Below are 16470 nucleotides of genomic sequence, written 5' to 3' on the forward strand. Positions count from 1 at the left end.
AGAGAGACAGAGAGAGAGAGAGAGAGAAGAGAGAGAGAGAGAGAGAGAGAGAGAGTGTGAGAGAGAGAGAGAGAGAGAGAGAGAGAGAGAGAGAGAGAGAGAGAGAGAGAGAGAGAGAAATGCATCAATCACTTGACGCTTTTGTGTCCGTCTACAAATCGGCGCTGTAGATAAAACGGAGGACATTTTGATCTAGCTACCAAGGCCCCTGCCGGGGGGACCAGAGAGGACCAGAGGGTGGGACCAGAGAGGACCAGAGGGGGACCAGAGAGGACCAGAGGGACCAGAGGGACCAGAGGGGACCAGAGAGGGACCAGAGGGGGACCAGAGAGGACCAGAGGGGACCAGAGAGGACCAGAGAGGGACCAAAGGGACCAGAGGGGGACCAGAGAGGGGACCAGAGAGGACCAGAGGGGACCTAGAGGGTGACCAGAGAGGACAGAGGGGACCAGAGAGGACCAGAGGGGACGAGAGGACCAGAGGGACCAGAGAGGACAGAGGGGGACCAGAGAGGACCAGAGAGGGACCAGAGGAGGACCAGAGAGGACCAGAGGGGACCAGAGAGGACCAGAGAGGGACCAGAGAGGGACCAGAGAGGACCAGAGGGGGACCAGAGAGGGACCAGAGGGGACCAGAGAGGACCAGAGGGGGACCAGAGAGGACCAGAGGGACCAGAGGACCAGAGAGGACCAGAGGGGACCAGAGGGGACCAGAGGAGGACCAGAGGGGACCAGAGAGGACCAGAGGGGGACCAGAGGGGGACCAGAGAGGACCAGAGGGGACCAGAGGGGGGACCAGAGAGGGACCAGAGAGGGACCAGAGGGGGACCAGAGAGGACCAGAGGGACCAGAGGGGGACCAGAGAGGACCAGAGAGGGACCAGAGGGACCAGAGGAGGACCAGAGGAGGACCAGAGGGGGACCAGAGAGGACCAGAGGGGGACCAGAGGGGACCAGAGAGGACCAGAGGGGGACCAGAGAGGACCAGAGAGGACCAGAGGGGGACCAGAGAGGGACCAGAGGGGACCAGAGGGGACCAGAGAGGACCAGAGAGGACCAGAGGGGGACCAGAGAGGACCAGAGGGGACCAGAGAGGACCAGAGGGGACCAGAGGGGACCAGAGGGGGACCAGAGAGGACCAGAGAGGACCAGGAGACCAGAGGGACCAGAGGGGACCAGAGAGACCAGAGAGACAGAGGACCAGAGAGGACCAGAGGGGGACCAGAGAGGACCAGAGGCCAGAGGACCAGAGGGGGACCAGAGAGGACCAGAGGGGGACCAGAGGGGGACCAGAGAGGACCAGAGAGGACCAGAGGGGGACCAGAGAGGAACCAGAGGGGGACCAGAGAGGGACCAGAGGGGGACCAGAGAGGACCAGAGGGGGACCAGAGGAGGACCAGAGGGGACCAGAGAGGACCAGAGAGGACCAGAGGGGGACCAGAGAGGACCAGAGAGGGACCAGAGGGGGACCAGAGAGGACCAGAGGGGACCAGAGAGGACCAGAGGGGGACCAGAGAGGACCAGAGAGGACCAGAGAGGGGACCAGAGAGGAGACAGAGGGGGACCAGAGAGGACCAGAGGGGGACCAGAGGGACCAGAGAGGACCAGAGGGGGACCAGAGAGGACAGAGGGGGACCAGAGAGGACCAGAGGGGGACCAGAGGAGGACCAGAGGGGGACCAGAGAGGACCAGAGGGGGACCAGAGAGGACCAGAGAGGACCAGAGGGGGACCAGAGGACCAGAGGGGGACCAGAGAGGACCAGAGGGGGACCAGAGAGGACCAGAGAGGACCAGAGGGGGACCAGAGAGGACCAGAGGGGGACCAGAGAGGACCAGAGGGGGACCAGAGAGGACCAGAGAGGAACAGAGGGGACCAGAGAGGACCAGAGGGGGACCAGAGAGGACCAGAGGGGACCAGAGAGGACCAGAGAGGACCAGAGGGGACCAGAGAGGACCAGAGGGGGACCAGAGAGGACCAGAGGGGGACCAGAGAGGACCAGAGGAGGACCAGAGAGGACCAGAGAGGACAGAGAGGACCAGAGGAGGACCAGAGAGGACCAGAGAGGACCAGAGGGGAACAGAGGGGACCACAGAGGAGGACCAGAGGAGGACCAGAGGGGGACCAGAGAGGACCAGAGAGGACCAGAGGAGGACCAGAGGAGGACCAGAGGAGGACCAGAGGGGGACCAGAGAGGGACCAGAGAGGACCAGAGGAGGACCAGAGAGGAGGACCAGAGAGGACCAGAGAGGACCAGAGGGGGACCAGAGAGGGACCAGAGAGGACCAGAGGAGGACCAGAGAGGACCAGAGAGGACCAGAGGGGGAACAGAGGGGACCACAGAGGAGGACCAGAGGAGGACCAGAGGGGGACCAGAGAGGACCAGAGAGGACCAGAGGAGGACCAGAGGAGGACCAGAGGAGGACCAGAGGGGGACCAGAGGGGGACCAGAGAGGGACCAGAGAGGACCAGAGGAGGACCAGAGAGGAGGACCAGAGGAGGACCAGAGAGGACCAGAGGGGGACCAGAGAGGGACCAGAGAGGACCAGAGGAGGACCAGAGAGGAGGACCAGAGGAGGACCAGAGGGGGACCAGAGAGGACCAGAGAGGACCAGAGGAGGACCAGAGAGGGACCAGAGGGGGACCAGAGAGGACCAGAGGGGGACCAGAGAGGACCAGAGGGGGACCAGAGGAGGACCAGAGGGGGACTAGAGGAGGACCAGAGGGGGACCAGAGAGGACCAGAGAGGGACCAGAGGGGGACCAGAGAGGACCAGAGAGGACCAGAGGGGGACCAGAGAGGACCAGAGGGGGACCAGAGAGGACCAGATGGGGACCAGAGAGGACCAGAGGAGGACCAGAGAGGACCAGAGAGGAACAGAGAGGACCAGAGGAGGACCAGAGGAGGACCAGAGGGGGACCAGAGAGGACCAGAGGGGGAACAGAGGGGACCACAGAGGAGGACCAGAGGAGGACCAGAGGGGGACCAGAGAGGACCAGAGAGGACCAGAGGAGGACCAGAGGAGGACCAGAGGAGGACCAGAGGGGGACCAGAGAGGGACCAGAGAGGACCAGAGGAGGACCAGAGAGGAGGACCAGAGGAGGACCAGAGAGGACCAGAGGGGGACCAGAGAGGGACCAGAGAGGACCAGAGGAGGACCAGAGAGGACCAGAGAGGACCAGAGGGGGAACAGAGGGGACCACAGAGGAGGACCAGAGGAGGACCAGAGGGGGACCAGAGAGGACCAGAGAGGACCAGAGGAGGACCTAGGGAGGACCAGAGGAGGACCAGAGGGGGACCAGAGGGGGACCAGAGAGGGACCAGAGAGGACCAGAGGAGGACCAGAGAGGAGGACCAGAGGAGGACCAGAGAGGACCAGAGGGGGACCAGAGAGGGACCAGAGAGGACCAGAGGAGGACCAGAGAGGACCAGAGGGGGACCAGAGAGGACCAGAGGGGGACCAGAGGGGGACCAGAGGGGGACCAGAGGGGGACCAGAGGGGGACCAGAGAGGGACCAGAGGGGGGCCAGAGAGGACCAGAGGGGGACCAGAGGAGGACCAGAGAGGGACCAGAGGGGGACCAGAGGGGGACCAGAGAGGGACCAGAGGGGGACCAGAGGGGGACCAGAGGGGACCAGAGAGGGACCAGAGGGGGACCAGAGAGGACCAGAGGGGGACCAGAGAGGACCAGAGGAGGACCAGAGGAGGACCAGAGGGGGACCAGATAGGACCAGAGAGGGACCAGAGAGGGACCAGAGAGGGACCAGAGGGGGACCAGAGGGGGACCAGAGAGGAACCAGAGAGGACCAGAGGGGGACCAGATAGGACCAGAGGGGGACCAGAGGGGGACCAGAGAGGGACCAGAGAGGGACCAGAGAGGACCAGAGGGGGACCAGAGGGGGACCAGAGAGGAACCAGAGAGGACCAGAGAGGGACCAGAGGGGGACCAGAGGGGGACCAGAGGAGGACCAGAGGGGGACCAGAGAGGACCAGAGGGGGACCAGAGGGGGACCAGAGGAGGACCAGAGGGGGACCAGAGGGGGACCAGAGAGGACCAGAGAGGGACCAGAGGGGGACCAGAGAGGACCAGAGGGGGACCAGAGGGGGACCAGAGAGGACCAGAGAGGGACCAGAGAGGGACCAGAGGAGGACCAGAGGGGGACCAGAGAGGGACCAGAGGAGGACCAGAGGGGGACCAGAGGAGGACCAGAGGAGGACCAGAGGGGGACCAGAGAGGACCAGAGAGGACCAGAGGGGGACCAGAGAGGACCAGAGGGGGACCAGAGGGGGACCAGAGAGGACCAGAGAGGACCAGAGGGGGACCAGAGAGGGACCAGAGGAGGACCAGAGAGGACCAGAGGGGGACCAGAGAGGGACCAGAGGGGGACCAGAGAGGACCAGAGAGGACCAGGGAGGGAACAGAGAGGACCAGAGGGGGACCAGAGAGGACCAGAGAGGAACAGAGGGGGACCAGAGAGGAACAGAGGGGGACCAGAGAGGACCAGAGGAGGACCAGAGAGGAACAGAGGGGGACCAGAGAGGACCAGAGGAGGACCAGAGGGGGACCAGAGAGGACCAGAGAGGAACAGAGGGGGACCAGAGAGGAACAGAGGGGGACCAGAGAGGACCAGAGGGGGACCAGAGGAGGACCAGAGGGGGACCAGAGGAGGACCAGAGGGGGACCAGAGAGGGACCAGAGGGGGACCAGAGAGGACCAGAGAGGACCAGAGGGGGACCAGAGAGGACCAGAGGGGGACCAGAGAGGACCAGAGAGGACCAGAGAGGACCAGAGGGGGACCAGAGAGGACCAGAGGGGGACCAGAGAGGAACAGAGGGGGACCAGAGAGGACCAGAGGGGGACCAGAGGAGGACCAGAGGGGGACCAGAGGAGGACCAGAGGGGGACCAGAGAGGACCAGAGAGGACCAGAGGGGGACCAGAGAGGACCAGAGGGGGACCAGAGAGGACCAGAGGGGGACCAGAGAGGACCAGAGAGGACCAGAGGGGGACCAGAGAGGACCAGAGGGGGACCAGAGAGGAACAGAGGGGGACCAGAGAGGACCAGAGGGGGACCAGAGGAGGACCAGAGGGGGACCAGAGAGGACCAGAGGGGGACCAGAGAGGACCAGAGGGGGACCAGAGAGGACCAGAGGGGGACCAGAGAGGACCAGAGGAGGACCAGAGAGGACCAGAGAGGAACAGAGAGGACCAGAGGAGGACCAGAGAGGACCAGAGAGGACCAGAGGGGGAACAGAGGGGACCACAGAGGAGGACCAGAGGAGGACCAGAGGGGGACCAGAGAGGACCAGAGAGGACCAGAGGAGGACCAGAGGAGGACCAGAGGGGGACCAGAGAGGGACCAGAGAGGACCAGAGGAGGACCAGAGAGGAGGACCAGAGGAGGACCAGAGAGGACCAGAGGGGGACCAGAGAGGGACCAGAGAGGACCAGAGGAGGACCAGAGAGGACCAGAGAGGACCAGAGGGGGAACAGAGGGGACCACAGAGGAGGACCAGAGGAGGACCAGAGGGGGACCAGAGAGGACCAGAGAGGACCAGAGGAGGACCAGAGGAGGACCAGAGGAGGACCAGAGGGGGACCAGAGGGGGACCAGAGAGGGACCAGAGAGGACCAGAGGAGGACCAGAGAGGAGGACCAGAGGAGGACCAGAGAGGACCAGAGGGGGACCAGAGAGGGACCAGAGAGGACCAGAGGAGGACCAGAGAGGAGGACCAGAGGAGGACCAGAGGGGGACCAGAGAGGACCAGAGGAGGACCAGAGAGGGACCAGAGGGGGACCAGAGAGGACCAGAGGGGGACCAGAGAGGACCAGAGGGGGACCAGAGGAGGACCAGAGGGGGACTAGAGGAGGACCAGAGGGGGACCAGAGAGGACCAGAGAGGGACCAGAGGGGGACCAGAGAGGACCAGAGAGGACCAGAGGGGGACCAGAGAGGACCAGAGGGGGACCAGAGAGGACCAGAGGGGGACCAGAGAGGACCAGAGGAGGACCAGAGAGGACCAGAGAGGAACAGAGAGGACCAGAGGAGGACCAGAGGAGGACCAGAGGGGGACCAGAGAGGACCAGAGGGGGAACAGAGGGGACCACAGAGGAGGACCAGAGGAGGACCAGAGGGGGACCAGAGAGGACCAGAGAGGACCAGAGGAGGACCAGAGGAGGACCAGAGGAGGACCAGAGGGGGACCAGAGAGGGACCAGAGAGGACCAGAGGAGGACCAGAGAGGAGGACCAGAGGAGGACCAGAGAGGACCAGAGGGGGACCAGAGAGGGACCAGAGAGGACCAGAGGAGGACCAGAGAGGACCAGAGAGGACCAGAGGGGGAACAGAGGGGACCACAGAGGAGGACCAGAGGAGGACCAGAGGGGGACCAGAGAGGACCAGAGAGGACCAGAGGAGGACCAGAGGAGGACCAGAGGAGGACCAGAGGGGGACCAGAGGGGGACCAGAGAGGGACCAGAGAGGACAATTTACAATTTACAATTTACAATTTAGGCATTTAGCAGACGCTCTTAATCCAGAGCGACTTACATTTAGGCAAGAACAAAAGCATGGGAATACATCACATAAAAGCATTTATCATGAAACATGCGTAAGATAAGAAGGTAACAGTGGAATATCTATATGATGAAACTATACATACACTATACATAATAAACTATACATATTCACTACTATGCTATACATATGTACTATGGCGTGCTATGACTATATACAATACAATTATAGTGCTGTCTACATAACATGCTATAAGTCTGTGTCAAATGCTATCTAAGCCAACAGAAATGCTATGTAAGGGGTTAGGGTAAGTGCTATGGGCCATGATGGAGTCTGAAAAGGTGGGTTTTCAGGCTACGGCGGAAGATTGGGAGTGATGCTGCAGTTCTGACTGCAATGGGAAGTGCATTCCACAGTTTTGGAGCCAGAAGGGAGAAGAGTTTGGGACGTGTGGAGCGTTGTCCCGGCGTTTTTAGTGAGGGTACTTCCAGTTTCCCTGCGTTGGCTGATCTGAGTGCGCGGGAGGGTTTGTAGGGTTCAATCATACTTGTAAGATATGGGGGAGCCATACCTTTGGTTGCTTTGAATGCCAGCATCAGAGTTTTGTATTCTGTGCGGGCAGCGACCGGGAGCCAGTGGAGGGAGCGGAGCAGGGGGGAGACATGTGAGAATTTTGGCTGGTTGAAGACCAAGCGAGCTGCTGCATTTTGGATCAGCTGGAGAGGCTTAAGTGCACATGCTGGTAGGCCAGTAAGGAGGGAGTTACAATAGTCGAGTTTTGACAAGACTGTTGTCTGGATTAGGAGCTGGGCTGATTCCTGGGTGAGGAACGGTCTAATTCGTCGTATGTTATAGAGTGTGAACCTACATGATCGAGTGACAGCTGTGATGTGAGCTTTGAACGAGAGCTGACTGTCCAGGACAACACCAAGATTCCTGGCTGTTGGGACAGACGTTACCAGGGCGTTGTTTACGGAAATAGTTAGCTCCCGCATAGGGCAGGACTTAGCTGGGAAGAAGAGAAGCTCAGTCTTGTCTGGGTTCAGCTTGAGGTGGTTGGAGGACATCCACTGTGATATGTCAGCCAGGACCAGAGGAGGACCAGAGAGGAGGACCAGAGGAGGACCAGAGAGGACCAGAGGGGGACCAGAGAGGGACCAGAGAGGACCAGAGGAGGACCAGAGAGGAGGACCAGAGGAGGACCAGAGGGGGACCAGAGAGGACCAGAGAGGACCAGAGGAGGACCAGAGAGGGACCAGAGGGGGACCAGAGAGGACCAGAGGGGGACCAGAGAGGACCAGAGGCGGAACAGAGAGGACCAGAGAGGACCAGAGGAGGACCAGAGAGGAACAGAGAGGACCAGAGGAGGACCAGAGAGGACCAGAGGGGGACCAGATAGGACCAGAGAGGACCAGAGGGGGACCAGAGGGGGACCAGAGAGGACCAGAGGGGGACCAGAGAGGACCAGAGGGGGACCAGAGGAGGACCAGAGGAGGACCAGAGAGGAACAGAGAGGACCAGAGGAGGACCAGAGAGGACCAGAGAGGACCAGAGGAGGACCAGAGAGGAACAGAGAGGACCAGAGGAGGACCAGAGGAGGACCAGAGAGGACCAGAGGAGGACCAGAGAGGAACAGAGAGGACCAGAGAGGACCAGAGGACCAGAAGAGGACCAGAGAGGACCAGAGGGGGACCAGAGAGGACCAGAGGAGGACCAGAGGGGGACCAGAGAGGACCAGAGGGGGACCAGAGAGGACCACAGAGGAGGACCAGAGGGGACCAGAGAGGACCAGAGAGGACCAGAGGGGGACCAGAGGAGGACCAGAGGGGGACCAGAGGGGGACCAGAGGAGGACCAGAGGGGGACCAGAGAGGACCACAGAGGAGGACCAGAGAGGACCAGAGGGGGACCAGAGAGGACCACAGAGGAGGACCAGAGGGGACCAGAGAGGACCAGAGGGGGACCAGAGGAGGACCAGAGGGGGACCAGAGGAGGACCAGAGGGGGACTATAGGGGGAGGCTGTGTCCTTACCGGGGCCATGCATGGCGCTGGCCTGCATTCCACTGCTGGAGCTGGAAGACCACGTCTGTCTGATGAAGGCAATCTCCACCGTGGGCTCTGGTCTGGAGGAGGACAACGCCACAGATCCCAGATTAACTCCGGGCACGCGCGCACGCACGCACGTGCGCATGCACGCACGCGCGCATGCATGCATGCATGCACGCACGCACGCACGCACGCACGCACGCACGCACGCACGCACGCACACACACACACACACACACACACACACACACACACACACACACACACACACAAACACTTATAGACTAATCCACAGAGGGGTGCCCTGGGCGCAAGCCATTACTGCATTGACTGATTAGCTACACCTGGGCAACCCCTCTGTGGATTCCTCTATAGACATGTAGACTCCTTCCAAGCCACGTTGTAAGAAACTTAACCCATTTTGACTTAAGTTCGATTCTACAAATGTCTTCTAAATCCAGTTTTCTGAAAAACCTATATTTCTAACCTGTTTCTATATCAGCGGTTCTCAATATTTCATGTCAAGGACCCCCATGGAAAAAAAAACATGGCTCATCCGCTGAAAAGACTTAAGTGAGGTGCTGGAGCCACAAAGGGAACATGAGAAAAAATAAAGGGAAGCTCCGCACACTCAGATCTGCACACAGTCAATGTATTTATTTAGCAAGCTTTCGGTCTACTGACCTTCTTCAGGCATGTCAAGGACCCCCAACAATATATGTAATTGGTCGCCGACCCACCCATCTGAAAATATGTTAGTTCTCATCCTACCTGAGTTTGGTGCGTGTTAGGACGTCGCTGGCCTCCTCGTGCGTCAGTCCAATCAGAGACTCCCGGTTGATGGACACCAGCTGGTCCCCAGCCTGTAACCTGCCGTCCTGAACACACACACACACACACACACAAACACACACACACACATGCAACGCACACACGCACGCACGCATGCACGCACACACACAAACTGTGTATACTTGTCAGGACATCAACATTCCAAGACGACGATTCTATAAATGCCATCTATGAGCGGTTGTCATGATCCGTGACCTGTTCTGTCACCCTGATGTGTTTCCCTATATGTTCCTTGTTTTGGGTTGTACTTTTGTGTACTTTTACCTTTTGTTTTGTAGTTCTAATGCCTCTTGGTTTCCTGTGTTGCCCACGTTTGCCTGCCTTGTCTAACCCTGTGATTAGTGTAGTGTTCTCCACCTGAGCCAATCCCTGTGTTGATTTGTCTGTTGTATTTCACCTGTGTCTAGTTAGTCCTTGTCAATTTATGTACCCGTGTGGTTTCAGTTCTCCGTTGGTTCGTTGTTTATATGTTGCCTGTGAGTATTTGTAACCAGTTTCCTTGTATGTTTCAATCCCCTAGTTTTCCCAGTATAGTTTTCCCCTTGCCTTCCTTGTGTTCCTCGTGTTCCTAGTTTTGTTTCCGACTGCCTCTAGTGTTTTGTGACTCGCTGTACCTGGACTCCTGTTTGGTCGCAATAAAAACACTGAACTTGACTTTCCCTGCCTCTGCCTCACATTCTGCGTTTGGGTACTATATCCTCAACTTGACTCACACCGCGACAGCGGTGCCAACCACTACAAACGCGTGACTTTGTGTGTATGTCTGTCTTCCCCCCCCGTTCTCTCCCAGTGCACATGTCTCCTTGTCCTCTGGTATACCCCCAGTCCCTGTGTCTCCTTGTCCTCTGGTATACCCCCAGTCCCTGTGTCTCCTTGTCCTCTGGTATACCCCCAGTCCCTGTGTCTCCTTGTCCTCTGGTATACCCCCAGTCCCTGTGTCTCCTTGTCCGGTGGTTTTCAACCAGTGGTCCAGGGACCACCTGTGGGCCTTGAGGGGCTTCCAGCTTCCAGGTGGTCCCCAGCTAAATGATGGAGTTGGTTTCATTTTACGCTCTCAAGAGTTACATACTTAATTTATAAGAAGTCTACAGAATTCAACGTTTGCCTGTTATCTCTCCTATGGTACCAACATCAACAGAGCATGGAATTGTGGACAAAAAAGTCTGAGAGTAAAGCTCATGAAATGGTGGTCCGTACGTGGCTCAAATGCAGAATAAACTAGAAAAAATGCCCTTCTGGGCACAGGTCTCCACCAGGAGGTAGAGTGTATGTGATGTTTGGCAAAATGTTTAGGAGTAATATAATCGTGTGTGTGTGTGTGTGTGTGTGTGTGTGTGTGTGACACGGCTTGGCCTGTTGTAGCGCCACCATGAGGCTGATTTGAAAACTGTCAAGTGGCATTTCTTCCTCGCCCTAGTGGGAATATGCATGCACAGTTTCACCGCAATCGGATGCTGGGTTGAGTAGTTGTGGCGATTTGTACAAAACAGGTACAAAGCGGGCTACTCCTGAAAAGTTTAGAAGCCAATCGTAGGCAATGAAGGTGGATTATGAGAAATCAAACAAACCCGTCTTGATCACATGACTATGGCGAGCATGTGTACCGATTTGCGTGAAATTTGGATGACATCTGAAGGAGTAATATTAGAAAATGTGTTTTACATATGTCGGCCTCCTGGTGGCGCTATAAAGAGCAGATGTGAAAAATTCCAGGCAAAGGTTTTTCCTTGGCCTCTAGGGAGTTAGCATACAAAGTTATCCACAAATCCGTGCAGTTGGAGGTAAAAACACTTTTCGGCCAGTTATAGCGCCACCATGAGGCTGAAAATGTTCACGTGGGATTTCTTCCTCGGCCTAGTGGGAATGTGCGTGCGCAATTTCACGGAAATCACACGATGTGTTCATGATTTGCAACATTTTGTTTGAAACTGAGCACTGAAAATGATGAAGACTATTTATATGGAGAAATCCGGTCATTTAACATGCGTCTCAATGGTATTAAAAGGATAGAGACTGATCTGGCGCGAAGCTCCGCCCCCCCCCCTCGCTATTCATGTCAGTGGAAGTTACTCAGTGGCGTTTTGAAGCACCCGGAAGGACCGTCTATTTACGCCTTTTTTCGCCGATTCAGCATTTGGGCACCAAATTTTGGTGCCCAAATGCGGAAGTGCAACCGAGCGATCAATGTTAAAGCCCAGCTGCACGGGGTTTCCTCGTCATGAATCCACGGGTCCGCAACCGTCCGCCTGCAGTCCTTCCTCTTACCACTAGGGCCCAGTGCTTCAACGTTGGAGTGCCTCACTGGCCCCTTGGGTCCATTCCATTCACCTTCTGACTGTCACCTCCGGGGACTATTTCCTGAATGAACACCATTGGTCCTTCAGAGCGATTGGCTCCGCCCTTGAGGAGGAGGCCCAAGCCTGTTCCCTTGGAGACGCAGATCAGCTGAATGGCGCCGTCGCTGGACAAGAAAAAACAATAATAAAACAATACAAAAGTCGCAATTTTGAAAGTTTGCAAAATGTGGTTGCCGCAGGCGCTTAAATAGGCCCCTTCCACTTGACTCTCTTGAAAAGTAATATTTACACGGCCCGGTGGCCAAGTATGGCCCTTTGGCTTTGTTCCCTCAAGGCAGAGCTGGGTTTAACACGGGCCAGGGCCAAGGACGGCCCTTTGGCTGACTCTGACCAGCCAGTGAAAGGTTATAGTCCACTTGCCAGAATGTGAGCCCAGGCATGTTGAGTACACCAAAGTTTTATGTTATAAATATATGGATGCTAACTTGCATATGTTGAGCAATTTTCATAATTTGCATAATATGTGACCATACCATTAAGGGTTGGGGGAATGTAAATTTCATCATGCTTTAAGTAGCATGTGCCATGTCAAACTAGGGGTTTTTCGTGATGCTGAATCCACTCCAAGCATTAGTTTTGCACAAAAAACCCTCCTTGGGTAAATAAAAAAATATATTATGCAGAATTGCATAATATACATTTTGGCCCGGCCCTCCACCCCTGCCTCAAGGTGTTCCAGAGACATCTTTACAATAAATGCACCAAATCTCTGAGTATAAGTACGTATGTACGTACGTCTGTAATCCACGTAACTCGAGAATCATGTGCCCCATTGATTTCAAATTTCGTTGCTGTCAGGAGTAAACCTTTTTTTTTTTTTTTGGCATAAACATGAACACCCTTTACGTCTGTGTGTTGTTTTGGAAATATTGAACCAATGGAAAGTAGTAAAAAGTGCTTTGGACAAAACCTCTTAACTCCATTGGACCCTCAAACTGTCTGCTAAAGCAACTAACTCCCCCTCTCATGGAAGTAATTGACAATATATAAAGTTACAACACCAACTTTTATGAGGCTGTATTGCTTTGTTTTAAAAATATAAGTGATGCATACAAATAATCTTGTTTACAAACTAATGGCCAGTTGGTCACTTTACCATATTCTGTAAAGACAAGACAAGAAAAAGAAAGAAAATAACGGCATTTAATTCATTCTGAATGAGTCATTACATAACAATACATTACACTGCTAGATTGTGTAAAGAGTGGAGGACATACAACTAAATGCTGTGGTTCAATGTGACATTTGAGCAAGGTGATCTATGGCTGCCATATAACATAGAATTTATTTGAATTGTCCATCATGTCATAGCGAATCTTAAATGGGTTTTAAATAGATGGGTGGAGGGATGGATGGATGGATGGATGGATGTAGTATACAAGTAAGTTCCGTTAACCAGGTCTTGAAAAGAGGTACTTCATCTGATTTCCAGAGTCATAGGGCGCTTTCACACCCAAAGTTCGCTTAGAAGGTCCGGATCAAGGACCAAGGACCAAATATTAGCATTTTGATTTTGGTCCGTTTGGCGTTCACACTGGACTTTGTAAAGCGTACCAAATATGTAAACAAATGACACGTGGACATGTTAAGCGAACCAAATAGTGAGGGGGAAAAGAACATGAGGGGAAATCATTGTCTACAAATTTTGGGGCAACCTTCAGTCACACAGAGAGAAGAGAACAGCAACATGACAGGCAGCAACAACTTGCTATTGCATTCATTCATATTAATTATTTTATTAGCCAAATAAGAGCAACAGATGAACAGAGGAGTAGGTGTTTGAACAATAATGTGCTTGCTGACAATTCACGGAGATGTATAGCCTACAACAAGGTATCCCTGATAAAAAGGACTTTTCTTCCATGTACCTTAACCCGATTAGATATATATTTCTGCGCATCAAATCGGCGGGCATTTCCATGTCATCTTATGGTTTAAACTTGAAGGTGGTCAGTTAGTATTGAGCTTCAAGTCAGAACAGCTCCGCTGCAGCTAATTGAGTAATTGAGTTGACCTAGTTTTACGTCTTTTGCTATAGTGATCGTGATGTAATCAATGAATCATTTGGGACCACCTGTGTATAGCCTATTTAACATTAAATATTTCTCTGTCTCTCCCCCTCATGTACACACACACACACACACACATGAAGACTCACATGCTTTGTCATAACTTGCGTGGCGGCGGCACATGCTTAAAATAAAACAGCCTGTCGGAGTGGACCAATAGCAGCTAGCTGCAGCCTCGCCAAAAGCCAAAAACAACGAAGCCTGTTTAGCAGAAAACACCTCCCGAGGCAACAGAACAGAGAAGACAAAAAAATATATATAGTTTGATTCACACCGTCAGCTTGTTCTTTTGTTGTTCTCACTGTCTTTGTCATTGCATCGCTTTGATTACGTTAATGGACTTCTGGTATCGTCGCATTATTATTAGTAGTCTATTTGAGAAAGCCCATCAAGTCAAGGGTTGCCTTTAGTCTTAAAGAAAGAGAATAATGACTGTGCTGGCATTATATAGCCTACTGTATAGCCTAGGCTATACAAGTCAAGCATTATAGCCTAGGCAATACTATTTTGATCAACTCACATCAATAATACCGGGTGAAAGAAATATGTCACATATTGTACAATAGCCTATGAAGTTAATATAGGCTATATTTAATGGTTTGCACTGCAATGACATGACAATGATCTGAAAAATGAATGAAAATCTATTGTGCCGTGCCGTCGCCCCGGATCGCACACAAATAAAATAAATTGCCAAGACCACTAACATTTTATTTAGGCATATCTCGCTCATTTCTTATGCGATTTTTAAAATTTAAATATCACCATAATCCTTGGGAACTCTACTTTCAATTGGTGTTGTCAGCCAAGACTGTATTGTCTTCCAATCTAACGATATAGTCACATTACGCACAGGTGCGCACAGGGGCTGCATGCGTCTTCCTGTGCTGTCATTACGAGAGCGAGAGAGAGCGAGAGAGCGAGAGAGAGCATAGTCTGATATAGGCTATATTAAAGGCCTGTAGATATAATTGCTTGCATGCGCTGAGAGAGAGATGCGCTCCAAATTTACCATACCGTACATACCATTCCGTGTACATCTGTACAACTTGTACATCTGTTATTTTTGCGCATGTGAACCACGCTGTCATTACATTTGCGCTGCGCAGTGCGCCTCGACATATATGCGTCTACTATTAAAATCAGACTGTCAGCTCAATAGTGATCCCCGTAAAAAAGACATGCTTTTATAACTAATTATTAATGCAGCCTCACAACTGCCGACGCCCGGCGGCTATTTTGGCTATCGTACTGTATTTGGTCCTCTATAAAGTCCGAATGCGTTCACACCAGTAACGAACCGCACCGTGGTTCGTTTGGAAGCGAACCGAGTTCGGCCTTTTTTAGCGGACCATGGTTCGTTTCTTTGATCCGCACCAGAGTTCGTATGCACGTTCACACCAACCGAACCAAAGGGGTAAGCGGACCATGGTTCGTTTAAAACGAACCAAACATGTCCGGTGTGAAAGCGCCCTTAGAATCACTTTTTTTGCAATTACCATGCCATACATCATTGTATTTTGTACAGAAACATTGTGATTTGACAGTATTTGAGAAGAACCAAAAAGTGCGGTCTCTGGGTCAGGTTCAAACACACATCCATACACATCTGAAAACCATTTAAATATATCACACCAAAATGTATACAATTGTGGGCATGTCCAGAAGAGGTGGGTCAGGGTACCTTCTGCCATTCCGCAATGATGACAGTGATAGTGATAGTGGGGGAGGTAGTTGGAAATGTCCTGTGTAATTTAGTTTTTGAGTAATGGAGTCTATGCAAAACTTTAAATTGATGTTGAGTGTTAACAGAACAAGACCAAATTCTACGAAGACCTTCCTCCCAGACACCATCCCCAATCTGCATACCTACGTAGTTCTTCCTACCAAGCATTTTTCAAAGAATGTGTCTCAAAGTTGATTTGTTCAGAGAGTGTATTTATCACTTTAGAAATTAATTGTTTTGACCCAGGTGGACACAATAAATGTTTGTACAATAAATTGTCTTCAGGGAGAAACTCAAAAGTGGGGATAGATTGGCGAGCATAGTTCCATACTTGTAGATAGAAATGGGTTGTGGGGAGAGAGCATTTATTTTTTAACTGTATAAATGAGGCAAAATGGTTGTCAATGTACAGGTCTTGTAAAGTGATTATACCTTTGAGTCTCCAACTGTTGAAAGACACATCTGAGAGAGATGCGGGAAATGCATGGTTGTTGTATATTGGAGTGAGTCTGGTAGTTTACTATACTTTTTGAGTGGTGCAACCACTCCAAGGAACAGCAATGTCCGTGTTCACCTATGTACCTATGTGGCCATGAGCACCAGTATATGACTATTAGTACCAGTAGGGGCGCTGTTGTGCCAGAAACAGAGAGAGAGAGATAGTATTAGTGTGCTGCTAATGAGAGAGAGAGAGAGAGAGAGAGAGAGAGAGAGAGAGAGAGAGGAGAGGGGGGGGGGGGGGGGGGTAGGGGAGTTGCACCACTCAGTTCACACGGGTGTGATTATCTGTGTTGGTATGAGTGGGGGTTCTAGGGGCTGAAAAAAGGAGTGCTGGGAGAGAAGAAGTTTTAATATCCTTCTTTTCAATGGCAATCCAAGAGGGGATGTCAGTGGAGACCTCTACTTTGTAGC

The 16470-nt window shown here is 53.4% G+C and overlaps 1 protein-coding gene across 1 annotated transcript in view; it reads right to left on the bottom strand.

The window, feature by feature from the left end:
- stxbp4 (syntaxin binding protein 4) overlaps positions 1 to 16470 on the bottom strand; it is a gene marked incomplete at both ends in the record, with an annotated part of 114931 nt that overhangs the window by 49658 nt on the left and 48803 nt on the right. The window contains 3 exons of the mRNA XM_083786757.1: positions 8540 to 8631; positions 9326 to 9432; positions 11735 to 11867. Of these exons, the coding sequence (XP_083642883.1) occupies positions 8540 to 8631; positions 9326 to 9432; positions 11735 to 11867 (332 nt within the window). The remainder of the gene's footprint in view (positions 1 to 8539; positions 8632 to 9325; positions 9433 to 11734; positions 11868 to 16470) is intronic.

This window comes from Protomyctophum parallelum, assembly GCF_964188405.1.
Source record: "Protomyctophum parallelum genome assembly, chromosome: 17".
Lineage (NCBI taxonomy): Eukaryota > Metazoa > Chordata > Actinopteri > Myctophiformes > Myctophidae > Protomyctophum > Protomyctophum parallelum.